At 36.7% G+C, this 14483-nt stretch overlaps 1 protein-coding gene across 1 annotated transcript in view; it reads right to left on the bottom strand.

Annotated features, from left to right (window-relative positions):
• Positions 1–362: 362 nt before the first annotated feature.
• The window catches only part of Cpsf160 (cleavage and polyadenylation specificity factor subunit 1), a 63606-nt gene continuing 49485 nt past the window's right edge, over positions 363–14483 (bottom strand). The window contains exons 19-26 of the mRNA XM_070092100.1: positions 10673–10858; positions 8755–8844; positions 8369–8496; positions 6111–6294; positions 5171–5347; positions 4694–4887; positions 1282–1469; positions 363–687 (exon numbers count right to left, since the gene is read on the bottom strand). Of these exons, the coding sequence (XP_069948201.1) occupies positions 479–687; positions 1282–1469; positions 4694–4887; positions 5171–5347; positions 6111–6294; positions 8369–8496; positions 8755–8844; positions 10673–10858 (1356 nt within the window). The 3' untranslated portion in view covers positions 363–478. The remainder of the gene's footprint in view (positions 688–1281; positions 1470–4693; positions 4888–5170; positions 5348–6110; positions 6295–8368; positions 8497–8754; positions 8845–10672; positions 10859–14483) is intronic.

Below are 14483 nucleotides of genomic sequence, written 5' to 3'. Positions count from 1 at the left end.
AAGCTTCTAAACTGTTGTATTCTGAGCACCTCTGCAAAAGCAGTGATAATGTGTGTGTGTGGTGAAAGTGTTGAATGATGATGAAAGTATTTTCTTTTTGGGGATTTTCTTTCTTTTTTTTGGGTCACCCTGCCTCGGTGGGAGACGACCGACTTGTTGAAAATATATATATATATATATATATATATATATATATATATATATATATATATATATATATATATATATATATATCTATATATATATATATATATATATATATATATATATATATATATATATATATATATATATAAAGATGCAATATCAGTATCCTATGGTGATGATTTAATGCATATACTAAGTATGAATGATACACAATCAATTTTAAAAGTATATATTACAATTAGTATTGAGATAACTAAGCCTCAGTTTTCATATACATACTTTCAAAATATAAACTATCATAAACTCCATTTTTACATGATAAAGGAATAAATTAAAAGTGAGCAGTCATCCGATCAATCTCCATTAAATCTTCAATTATATCATCAACTTTTGCACCTATCTTTGTTGCAATCTCAACTTTTTCTGGAGAAGGGAGGTGAAGAAAAGACCAAATGAGTTCAGCATCCAGAACAGAACGGGCTGGATTGGAGTTGAGCTTGTAACGACTCTGGAATGTGCGGCTAGCTTTTGGATTTAAACCTGAAAAAAAGGTGAAAATCACTACTAAAATTCCAAACAATAACACCATCTGGGGAAGATCTATGCTAAAACTTATATGATTGATAATAAAGCATGATACTTTTTTAGTATAATGTACAGGTGTTTCTAGTCAATTAAGTGTTGATGCACTATAAACTTCCGTACGGTATTATGCTGTAGTGTACTCCATTTGTTAGGATAGGACACAATGAATGTTATCTAAGATTTTAATGTCATTTTCTGACAACTTTCCTTAAGACTATATTGTAATCAATCTTAGTCCAGGCCTACAATAATAAATTGAATGAAGTAGGTACAATAAACCTCACAAGAAACCAAACTAATTCACAAAATATCCATATTTTTGGAGAGAAAACATTTCATAATGTTTTCCTCCATCCAGAGTCATTATTAATTCACAACTGTGACTTGTCAATGATGACTTGACTTGACAATGGTCGAAGATGAACCGAAATGTCAAAAATTTCCTCTGAATTGTTTCAGCCTTGGTATTATGACTTTTATTCTTTAAAATAATTGCCTTTTATTTAAGCTTTACTTCTATTACTGAACAGTACTGAATATCCATCTTACCAGCAATATGTGGGAGGTGTTGGACCAGCAGGTTATATACCATAGAAAATCGTCGATATGTCCTCTCACTAACTGGCAAAACATATCCAATAGAACCATCCAATGTAGCCATCATAGTAATATGCCGCTTTTCCATGTTCTGACCTACTCGACGATCACTGGATACATCTCCTATTCTGCAGCGGATTCTGAAAGTTATGAAAATTAAAATCGATCAACACATTCACGACTAAAATCCACTTAAAGTTAACTTACTCATTCTTGAACCCTACATCCGACATCTTTGCTTATTAAAATGGGTTGTTGAGACAACTACTGAATGATGTAACAGTGACTGCATTTCCTTCCATGAGTCATCCTACCTTGGTGGCAAACTGCTGGAATGGTAGTAGAGTATTATTATTCAAAATAAGTATACTAAGGTTTTTAACCCCAATAAAATATCTACATAAACATGCAATAAAGATATCAAACATATCTGGATCTCTCGTCATAGCTGATTACCATATTTGAGGAAAAGCTAACTGTGTGTTGGTTTGATGGTAAATACAGTAGACATGTTTCAGTTGCTGGGTGATGTGAGAAGGTACCTATATATCCTACAAGACCAGTCCTCCTTAAGTCACTACATGCAATATGAATAGCGCAGAACACAGCATAAGCTGATAATGCAGCTAAATATCACCACTGAAAATTTGAGGCAAATCAGATGACACTCACAAGTTATCACATGGGAACTAAAATCCCACTTTAATAAAACTGGCAAATTAGCATTACACAGATTCTGAAGAGAAGTTGAAAAGGTTGGTAAAGGATGTGTAATGTCACCATGGTTGTTTAATATATTTATAGATGGGGTTGTAAAAGAAGTAAATGCTAGGGTGTTCGGGAGAGGGGTGGGATTAAATTATGGGGAATCAAATTCAAAATGGGAATTGACACAGTTACTTTTTGCTGATGATACTGTGCTTATGGGAGATTCTAAAGAAAAATTACAAAGGTTAGTGGATGAGTTTGAGAATGTGTGTAAAGGTAGAAAGTTGAAAGTGAACATAGAAAAGAGTAAGGTGATGAGGGTATCAAATGATTTAGATAAAGAAAAATTGGATATCAAATTGGGGAGGAGGAGTATGGAAGAAGTGAATGTTTTCAGATACTTGGGAGTTGACGTGTCGGCGGATGGATTTATGAAGGATGAGGTTAATCATAGAATTGATGAGGGAAAAAAGGTGAGTGGTGCGTTGAGGTATATGTGGAGTCAAAAAACGTTATCTATGGAGGCAAAGAAGGGAATGTATGAAAGTATAGTAGTACCAACACTCTTATATGGATGTGAAGCTTGGGTGGTAAATGCAGCAGCGAGGAGACGGTTGGAGGCAGTGGAGATGTCCTGTCTAAGGGCAATGTGTGGTGTAAATATTATGCAGAAAATTCGGAGTGTGGAAATTAGGAGAAGGTGTGGAGTTAATAAAAGCATTAGTCAGAGGGCAGAAGAGGGGTTGTTGAGGTGGTTTGGTCATTTAGAGAGAATGGATCAAAGTAGAATGACATGGAAAGCATATAAATCTATAGGGGAAGGAAAGAGGGGTAGGGGTCGTCCTCGAAAGGGTTGGAAAGAGGGGGTAAAGGAGGTTTTGTGGGTGAGGGGCTTGGACTTCCAGCAAGCGTGCATGAGCGTGTTAGATAGGAGTGAATGGAGACGAATGATACTTGGGACCTGACGATCTGTTGGAGTGTGAGCAGGGTAATATTTAGTGAAGGGATTCAGGGAAACCGGTTATTTTCATATAGTCGGACTTGAGTCCTGGAAATGGGAAGTACAATGCCTGCACTTTAAAGGAGGGGTTTGGGATATTGGCAGTTTGGAGGGATATGTTGTGTATCTCTATACGTATATGCTTCTAAACTGTTGTATTCTGAGCACCTCTGCAAAAGCAGTGATAATGTGTGAGTGTGGTGAAAGTGTTGAATGATGATGAAAGTATTTTCTTTTTGGGGATTTTCTTTCTTTTTTTTTGGGGTCACCCTGCCTCGGTGGGAGACGGCCGACTTGTTGAAAAAAAAAAAAAAAAAAGAAAAAAAAGAAAAAGAAGGAAATAAAAACTGAACATAGGAAATAGAAAGGCATTGAGTAAAAAAAAAAAAATCTAGGTAATTGAAGGATGTAAATATGTTTGGATAGTGGAAGTGAACTTTTTGGTGGATGGGTCTAAGAAAGATGAGGTGAACCATACAACAGACAAAGGAAAAAAAGTGGGTGGTGTGTCAAGGATCTGTGGAGAACAAGAATTTTATCCATATACGTAACAATGTTAATGAATGGGTGTGAAGAATGGGTTTCAAATGTTGCAGCAAGGAGGAGGCAAGTGGCAGTGGAGATGTTTTATTCAACGGCAATGTGTGGTGTAAATATTATGCCGAGAATTTGGAGCAAAGATTAAAAGGTGTGGGATCACCAGGAGTATAATTCAGAAAGCTGAGAAAGGGTTGCTGATGGAGTTTGGACATTTCAGAGGCTGAAGCAAAATAGGATGATCAGGAGGGTATATAAATCTGGAGTGGTAGGAGGGAGGTGGTAAGGGTCATCCCAGGAAGGGTTGGAGAGAGTAAAGGTTGTTTTGAGTGCTAGGGACATGAACATCCAACAGGCTTATGTAAGCATATTACACTGGATTGGAGGCAAGTGGTTTTTATGACATGTGCTGTTGGAGTATGAGCAAGGTAACATTTATGAAAGAATCCATGGAAACTGGTTAGCTGGACTTGAGTCCTGGAGGTGGAAATTAGTGCCTACACTCCACAAGAGCAGTGGGAATGTTGCATTTGGCAGATAATTTGAATTGTGATATCAGCACACATCTGTAAATTATTATTATTATAATCATGGGGGAGCGCTAAACCCAACACATCTGGAAATACAGATATTTAATGAATGATGGTGACAGTGTTTCCTTTGGGTTATCCTGCTTCGACAAGAGACAGCTGTTGAGGTAAAAAAAAAAAAAAGTTAAAAAACTAGTAAAGCCAATTAGCAGATGTTGCAGTACAGAATACAAGTTACTGTAATTACTGTTATACTTAGGGGGAAAGTCAACAAACCCAAACATGGATAAAGTCAGAAAATTATCAGGGTTAGTAAAATAACCTGTACCCTAGCCATGTCATTATCCATAATTAATGGAATGTCTTTATTGCCAATTAAGTTATTTTAAGGTAAAATCTTTCCATTTTTTCAATGAACTGGCTGTATCCTACCAAGGCAGGGTCTCTCTCCTTGTGTATACTACTAAAATAGAAGTACTTTTTGAAAAGGCAATTGTATTTTACTGTGAAACAAATACCTTACTGGTTTTACCCATACATCATAAGTTTTCTTAGAGTAAATTTAATTAACTTCCTATGTGAGTCTTACCTAAAGAAACAATTTACATGAGAACCCAAATGAAAGTCTCCTTTCCGTATGAGGCGCGTCCCACCTGCACTCTCATGAGACTCTGGATTATATGTAAACACCACTAAATTTCTGTCGGCATCACTAGCTATGAAAGCCAAAGAAGTGTTGTCCACAAGATACTGAATACCATAGACCTGGAGAGGCTTTAAGTCCTGTAGTAAAGAGTAGTCGTTAGTATATGAATTAGTATTATGGTACCTTATATATAGTATTTTTCAACATCAACATTTGTTAAAAATAAATAGTAAAAATATATGTTCAATCATTTATCACAATTTTTATTTATGAAGAAGAGGGAAGATGCGGAGTACTGAGGGAAAAAATTATCCAAGAATATGCATTAATTAATATTGAGAATTAAAAGGCAATATCCTTGCTCTTTTTATACAAATCAAAGGAAATTAAAGAAAACTCTGAAATTCTATAGCTTTTTACCCTGGAGACAAGAGAGAGTGTTCTGTTCTCTTCTTGGAAACGTAACAGAAGAATAGACTTGCAGATGTCGGCAGCAAGAATAAGACTCTTAATGCAGGTCAACTGGTGCACGTAGATCTGAGTATCTATAAATGCTATGCCCACCAAATCTGTGTTCTTCAACTGCCAGATATACACCTGAAAAGATAATATAAGTTATTTTTAAAAGCAAAGCATTAAGGTTAAAAAACTGGATGTACTGCATGTGAGACATCCAAGCTAATTTGTAGACAAAAGACAAATATGCATGTGTGCAACTTTGTTTTTATTTTTTTGTTAATCAGTAACAAAAAAGAAGTAACAACAATGATACAAAGAGACTGAATTAAACTATGCTTTCACTTAGGCAGTTTACTGCCCACAGGTGACAGGGCTGGCAATAAACACACGTGTGTACATGCGTTCTCCATGGGGAAGTGGAACAGAATTCTTCCTCCGTAAGCCATGCGTGTCGTAAGAGGCGACTAAAATGCCGAGAGCAAGGGGCTAGTAACCCCTTCTCCTGTATAAATTACTAAATTTAAAAAGAGGAACTTTCGTTTTTCTTTTTGGGCCACCCTGCCTTCGTGGGATACGGCTGGTGTGTTGAAAGAAAGAAAGAAAGTGTACATGCGTGTGTGTATGTGTGCGTGTTTTAAAATGTCATCCTTATTATGAGTACAAAGGTGAACTGAGAAAAGAACTAAAAAATGATAGCCAGAAGAATTAAACTGTTAATATGAAACTAAAGTTATAGGGATATGAAAGCATAGGCAACACCTCAATACAGGCAGTAAGAAAGCCATAATCAAAAGCAGGAACTGAGTAACAATAGCAACATTATCTCCTAATATTTTCACTTGCTCAGTATATATCATTCTAAATCTGTCTCAAACTTGCTTCCACTCACAAGTCCCCTCACCTTTTGTCCAATGGCTGACACAAGGAGGCCACGGCAATGAGCTAAAGCCGTGATTGGTCCCTTCTGCTCGCCTTCGTATAGCATTTTTAAACGATTTTTGGTGAGTGGCTGTCCTGGCTCGGGCACAACATCAATAACGTCGAAAATCAGGATGCGTCCTCGGCAAGTAATATCTTCACCAAAGCTGAAAATTAAGAGCTTAGTTCAGATTGTACAAAAAGTAAGATAAGACATTACAGAAATGTAGAAAATTTACAAGGAAGAAATACAAATGAAAAGAAATTATATACTAGTAAACAGAATAAGAGCAGAGTCAGAACTAGATGGATAAACAATGAGAAGAATTTTGCCTCCACTCTCTCCTATCTAACGTACTCACATGTTAGATAGGAGAGAGTAGAGGCAAGTGGTTTTTATGACTTGACGTGCTGTTGGAGTGTGAGCAAAGTAACATTTATGAAGGGAGTCAGGGAAACTGGTTAGCTGGACTCGAGTCCTGGAGGTGGGAAGTACAGTGTATGTGCACTCTGAAGGAGAGGTGTAAATATATTGCAGTGTTTTAACTGTTGTGTCAGCATGCCTCTGGCAAGACAGTGATTGAGTGAGTGATGATCATGAAAGTATTTCTTCTTTTTTGGGTCATCCTGCCTCGGTGGGCAATGGTCAATGTGTTAATAAGATAAAATTAATCAAGATAGATGTTGACAATTTCATAAAACTAATTAACATAAATAATTTAGTTACCATAAGCAAAATATAACTGAATGATGAGTCTTCAGAATTACTAATAAGAATGACGAAATTTACCAAAACCAGATATGATACTGGGTTCAAGATTAACAAAATTAAAAGTAGGGGTGCTGTAAATACTATTAGAGAACAATATATGAACATCAGAAAGACCAATACTTTTCAACTTTCTACCAACAATATGAGAAATATTGCTGAAACAAATGTGCTGGTAACAGTCTTCAAGAGAAAGCATTACAGGTTTCTAATTACTATTATAATCAAAAGTAAGCATTAAACCCACAAGGTTCATACAGCTACAGGTTCCTAAAAGTGCTGTGATGGTTTTATAAGTTTGTGGCCTACAAGTAGCAAAAATATTTCTAAGAAGCCCAACCTCAGACTAGGCTGCAAGAGTAGAAAAACTATATAGAGACTGGTGTTATGCAGGTTTCTTCATTGCAGGGTAATATGTATAGTGGAGAAATGTGCCATAACTTTATAAACTATGTGATAATTCTTCTTCTTTCAACGTACCAGCCGTATCCCACTGAGGTGGGGTGGCCCAAAAGGAAAAACCAAAGTTTCGCCTTTTAAATTTAGTAATATATACAGGAGAAGGGGTTACTAGCCCCTTGCTCCCGGCATTTTAGCCGCCTCTTACAACACGCATGGCTAACAGAGGAAGAATTCTGTTCCACTTCCCCATGGAGATAACAGGAAATAGACAAGAACAAGAACTAGAAAGTAAATAGAAGAAAACCCAGAGAGGTATGTATATATATGCTTGTACATGTATGTGTAGTGTGACCTAAGTGTAAGTAGAAGTAGCAAGATGTACCTGAAATCTTGCATGTTTATGAAACAGAAAAAAGGACACCAGCAATCCTACCATCATGTAAAATAATTACAGGCTTTCGTTTTACACTCACTTGGTAGGAGGGTAGTACCTCCCTGGGAAGTTGTTGTGTACCAACCTACTACCTATAATGTGATAATTGTAAACCATAATTTTAGAAATATAGGTAGTAGGTTGGAAGGCAGCAACCGCCCAGGGAGGTACTACCGTCCTGCCAAGTCAGTGTAAAACAAAAGCCTGTAATTGTTTAACATGATGGTAGGATTGCTGGTGTCCTTTTTTCTGTTTCATAAACATGCAAGATTTCAGGTACGTCTTGCTACTTCTACTTACACTTAGGACACACTATACATACATGTATGTACATGCATATACATATATACATACCCCTCTGGGTTTTCTTCTATTTTCTTTCTAGTTCTTGTTCTTGTTTATTTCCTCTTATCTCCATGGGGAAGTGGAACAGAATTCTTCCTCCATAAGCCATGCGTGTTGTAAGAGGCGACTAAAATGCCGGGAGCAAGGGGCTAGTAACCCCTTCTGCTGTATATATTACTAAATTTAAAAGGCGAAACTTTCGTTTTTCCTTTTGGGCCACCCCATCTCAGTGGGATATGGCTGGTGCATTGAAAGAAAGAAAGAACGGTTTGAAAAAATACTGAAATCATACCAATAGGTTGTGCCAAGGGCAAGGTAGCCCCTAAGACCAGATCTGTCTCCCTCATAGGCTAGGATAACATTCTTGAAGCAAGTGACATGCTCCCAAGGTTCTAAGTAGTAGTCTGTGTTGGGGATCATCTGCAAAAGAAAATCTTCATTAACATAAGTCTATAACAAGAAAATGTGCACTTGGAAAAAAAAAAAAACATTAACCCTTTCATTGTCCAGATCCCCGAAATTAATATTACTCTCAGAGTCTACTTTCGTTTTCCTTTTTAGGTGGCTTTGCCTCAGTGGAATAACACCACTGTGTTAAAAAAAAAAAATAGATGCCACTATGCAAGAGGAAGAAGTAGACAAATTACATGACCTTTTAACTCAGCAATGAAAGCTTACCTGCCAGTTGACAGGAGAGAAGAGCTGGATTGAGAATATAGGTGCCTGCACTTGGATGAATCTCTCATCTCTCTCCTCAATAACTTCCTCCTAAGATGGAAAGGAGATTAAAGTACACACGTAAAATGTACTACATATAAAAATATTGGGAAAAGTATGGGTATGTAGACACAATATGTAGAATAAATGTTTATTGGACAGTTTTGTTCAAGATAATGCTTTATCAAGTCATGATTGGGACAATATTTCATTTATGTTTAAGGGAGAGCTTTAACAAGTCATGACTTGATAAAGCTCTACCAAGAGCAAAAAATAATCCCAATAAAAGCTTCTCCTGCACATTGCATCTTTATACACATACCTATCAACATTATGTCTGTACAGTCATGGGAAAACCATTAAAAGGATCCAGTAATATAATTAACAATATTTAAGTTGGAAAGGATACTAAGTATGCAAGAAAGATTGAAGATTTTTCCAAATAAAATATTATACTGCTCTGGTGATATAATTATCACTTGAAAAAGAGAATGCTGTGAAATCTAGCTATGAGTCAGTAGAACATACAAACACCAAATTTAATAATAACATAGGGTGGACACATTACATAAAAGAAGTCAAAAAAATCACATTACAGTGGACCCTCGTTTCTCGTAAGCATCAAAATTCGTAATTTTCACAAATCGTAACTTTTTTTGTCAAAATATTGACTCACGAATTGTCATTTGACTCGCAAATAGTCGTTCGTCCCAAACGCATACAAGTGGCCTGAACAGCCCCACACACCATTCACAGTCAGTGCGCCATTGTTTATCAGAGAATGACTGTTACCCCATGTGTTCATATGATACATTTCATAATATTCCATTCCTTTTTGTGCTTACAACTGCTAAATAAGCCACCATGGACCCAAAGAAAGCTCCTAGTGCCAGCCCTTTGGTAAAGGTGAGAAACACGATAGAATTAAAGAAAGAACTCATAGCAAAGTACCAAAGTGGAGGAGGAAGAGAGAGGGGAGAATGTGCCTTCTTCAGTGATTCTATGATATGTACGATAATAAAGCAGGACGAGTCGATAAAGGCTATAGCGCCAGCCAGCGATAAAGTGTAGCATTAACAGTGTAGCAAGTAAGTTAAGTGATTAATTGATAGAAAAAGGATAGCACGAAACTAACTCCTCCAATGTTATTGGAGGTACTATAAGGGCCACTGACAACACTGCCACCTCTGATGCCGCCTTCACCATCACTATGTAAGGCTTGTGCACTCAGTGGCCCTTATACACCCAACAACAACACAACACAACACCATTTGTGACATACATAATGACATATTTTATTCATTCTAGTGTATATGTCATGTTTCTAAATTATTAATATTGTTTATTATATCATATTAGGTGTAGGGTTAATACGTATTAGTGTCATATTGAAAGACTATCTTGTCCTGTCTCCAAACTCACTCCCCTGCCACCGCCACAATTCCTAACATACATAATGACATATTTTATTCATACACCAACAGGAGTCTTCAATAAAGGTAAGTGTGATATTATTTTTTATTCTTCATGTCTCATTGTTTTCTATGTATGTAAATCTATATTTCATGTAAAAAAAAATATTTTTTTTTTGTTAATACTTTTGGTCTGGAATGGATTAGTTGGATTTACATTATTTCTTATGGGGAAAATGGTTTCACAAATCGTCAATTTTGCCATTAGTCACACTCTCTGGAACAGATTAATTACAAAAAATGAGGGTCCACTGTACTGAAGAAAACTGAACGAGGGAATTGATAAAAATGAGATACATGTATAACATATAGGGGAACAACAGAGATACCTCATTTGAATCACTCCCTCATAAACTGGTTACAGAATGAAATGAGCTGTAGAAAAGCAGGAGTTCATCAGATCTTACCTTATCATCCCCATTAAACTTCCAGATCTTGAGGGTGGGTTCCGAACTTGAAGTGACAACACAGTAGGTTTTTGTTTCCAAATGATGAACAATAAAATGAGGAGTACATCTTAGTGGAACCTTGCGCACTGGCCAAGGAGCATCATAGGACAGGATTGTGGGTAGCAAGCAGATCCGTAGAGAGTCCTGCAACACATTCCATGTATATAAATTAAAGCATGAAATTTATATAATTTTATAATGGAGTTTTACTGGGAAATGAACTTCATTCAATTGTACCTCTTTAAAAAAAAAAAAAGGACCATTTCTGGAACCAATCCATGGCCCTGAACAAAGCTTGTCTGTAATAAAAATATGAGCACTTCATACATTTACGTAGGTTACAAAACTAATTATTATTATTATTATTATTATTATTATAATTGTCCATGGGGAAGTGGAACAGAATTCTTCCTCCGTAAGTCATGCGTGTTGTAAGAGGCTACTAAAATGCCGGGAGCAAGGGGCTAGTAACCCCTTCTCCTGTATACGTACATTACTAAATTTTAAAAATAGAAACTTTAGTTTTTCTTTTTAGGTCACCTTGCCTCGGTGGGATATGGCCGGTTTGTTGAAAAAATAATAACAGTAATAATAATCCTAGAGAGTAGGCTGGCAAACAGCAACCACCCAGGGAGGAACTACTGTCCTGCCAAGTGAGTGTGAAACAGAAGCCTGTGATTGTTTTACACGACGGTAGGATTGCTGGTGTCTTTTTTCTGTCTCATAAACACGTGGGATAACAGGTATATCTCACTACTTCTACTTACACTCAGGTCACAGTACACATGCATGTACATGCACATACAGTAGGGCCCCACTTATACAGCAGGTTAGGTTCCAGGCTACCGCCGCAAAGTGGACATCGCCGCAAAGCAGATCGCTATTTTTTCCACTTATTATAAATGCATGTAAATGCCAGATAACAAGTTTACACTAACATATAAGAAGTTAGCAATAGAACTAGGCATTAAAAACCATAAAAAGTATAATACACATACAGTACACTCATTATTTACCTCAAAATATTTCTAGTCTTAATGTAGGGCAAAAGGTGAGTAGTATTTATTGTAAGAAATCAGGTGTGGTAGGTATGGTAGCCCTATGTCCACCCCACCCACACATAACATACTACGATGCTTAAAGCACCCTAGAATGATAAAATGCATATACAGTACACTCATTACTTACCTTAAAATATTTGTAGTCTTAATGGTCTTAATGTAGGGTGAGAGGTGAAAAGCATTTATTTGTAGAAAGTCAGGTGTGGGAGAGGGTAGCCCGCCTGGCCACCCCACCTACTACGACATTTAAGGCGCCCTAAAGCGATAAAATGCATATACATGTACAGTACACTCATTACTTACCTTAAAATATTTGTAGTCTTAATGTATGGTGAGAGGTGAGTAAGCGAGATAAAAACGAATAAATGAGAGACAGAGAGAACGAGTAAGAGGAGAGAGCCGCAGAGTACGTATGTAAACAAACGCGTCTGGTTATGGTTGATACACGTTCATACAAACACCTTACATTGTGTACAAGTTGTCTGCACAGTGGTACAGTAGAATAAATAAAGAGCAACACTTACATTCTCATGTAACATCATTTTTAGAAGGAATGATGCTCTGACAAGTTAGTACAAAATAAATAAACAGCAACACTCCCATTCTCATGCAACACACCATTTTTAGAGTGAATGATGATATTATTATTATTATAAGCACAAAAAAAGAAGCACTAAACCCACAAGGGTCATGAATAGCTATAGATAAGGGCATACAAAAGGAATATTTTTCTACAGTTAAGTAACTGGTGTTTAAATAGAGAAAATGTAATTCTTCCGACACTCCTACAAACCGCTTGATAAACAAATCTCATATTTGTCAATTTTTATACTGTGGGTGTATGTATCATGTTTATATGTGATGTAGCGTGTTTATTATATAATTTTGAAAAAATATCATAGTTGGATTAATGGAAATGTCTATGTTAACATAATATATGACATTTAAAGCGCCCAAGAGATTATTAAATGGCGTCAAGAGTAGAAAGACTCTTAGTGATTTTAATGTGTACCTGCACACCAGCATAGTGTGTAAGTATATTTAGATACAGGTACACATAAGTACATATAATTATCAGAGTAGTATATATAAAATATGATATAACTTTAAAACACTTGAAATTTTGGAAAATTTCCAGACATAATAGAGAGATGTGCTCACTAAGAACATAAACAAACTAGGTGGGGCGCACTGTATTAGAAAGACTGGGAGATGTATAGCAAGTTTTAGTCATAATTTGAAATTACTGAATTAGCGGAACGCCATAAAGCGGGGCCTTACTGTATATTTACACACCCATCAGGTTTTCTTCTATTTTCTTAAGAGTTATTCTTCTTTAATTCCTCTTATCTCCGCAGAAATGTGGAAAAAATTATTCCTTCAAAAGCCATGCATATCATAAGAGGCAACTTAAATGCTGGGAGCAAGGGGCTAGTAACCCCTTCTCCTGTATAAATTACTAAATGTAAAAAGAAAGACTTGTTTTTCTTTTTGGGTCACCCTGCTTTGGTGGGATATGGCCAGTTTGTTAAAAAAATTAATGATAAATAATAAATGAATCATAACTGAAGGAGACCTCCATGGGGAAGTGGAGAAGAATCCTTCCTCCGTAAGCCATGTGTCATAAGAGGAGACTAAAATGCCGGGAGCAAGGGGCTAGTAACCCCTTCTCTTGCATAAATTATTAAATGTAAAAAGAAAAATTTTTTACAGTTTACTCCTTTTTATGGGTTAACCTGCCTCAGTAGGAGATGACTGGTGTGTTGAAAATAATAATAATAATAATAATAATAATAATAATAATAATAATTGTAGATGAATAGTTCAGAGAACCGACATGTTGCTGAATTAGACACATGTGCAACTCTTGGGTATCTTTATTGAGGAAAACGTTTTGCCACACAGTGGCTTCATCAGTCCAAACAAAGGAGAGACTTGAAGAACAGGAGGAGAATGAGGTAATCAGTCCTTCAGCCTTGAGTCGATGTGGTCAGTCCATCAATCTTGAATAGAATACAGTATATGAGCGGAGAAGCAGCTTATAAACCATAGACAGGTGAGGGGCAGCAGTCGTAGGTGGTATCACATTTGTCCAATGTGGAAGTAGGTCGTGCCCAAGGGTTAGGCAAGTGAAGAATTCCCAAGTGTTAAGTTCCCAAGAAGTTGCAGTGTCTGACAGGATTGTAGATGAATGGTTCAGAGAACCGACATGTTGTTGTATTAGACACATGTGCAACTCTTGGGTATCTTTATTGAGGAAAACGTTTCGCCACAAAGTGGCTTCATCAGTCCAAACAAAGGAGAAACTTGAAGAACAGGAGGAGAATGAGGTAATCAGTCCCTCAGCCTTGAGTCGATGTGGTCAGTCCATCAATCTTGAATAGAATACGGTATATGAGTGGAGAAGCAGCTTATAAACCGTAGACAGGTGAGGAGCAGCAGTCGTAGGTGGTGTCACATTTATTCAATGTGGAAGTAGGTGGTGCCCAAGGGTTAGGCAAGTGAAGAATTCCCAAGTATTAAGATCCCAAGAAGTTGCAGTGGGACTGATTACCTCATTCTCCTCCTGTTCTTCAAGTTTCTCCTTTGTTTGGACTGATGAAGCCACTGTGTGGCGAAACGTTTTCCTCAATAAAGATACCCAAGAGTTGCACATGTGTCTAATTCAACAACAATAATAATAATAATAATAATAATAATAATAATAA

This window comes from Cherax quadricarinatus, chromosome 38 (assembly GCF_038502225.1).
Source record: "Cherax quadricarinatus isolate ZL_2023a chromosome 38, ASM3850222v1, whole genome shotgun sequence".
NCBI lineage: Eukaryota > Metazoa > Arthropoda > Malacostraca > Decapoda > Parastacidae > Cherax > Cherax quadricarinatus.
Note: the sequence above shows the minus strand (reverse complement) of the source record. Positions and strands in the feature narration are given on the sequence as shown.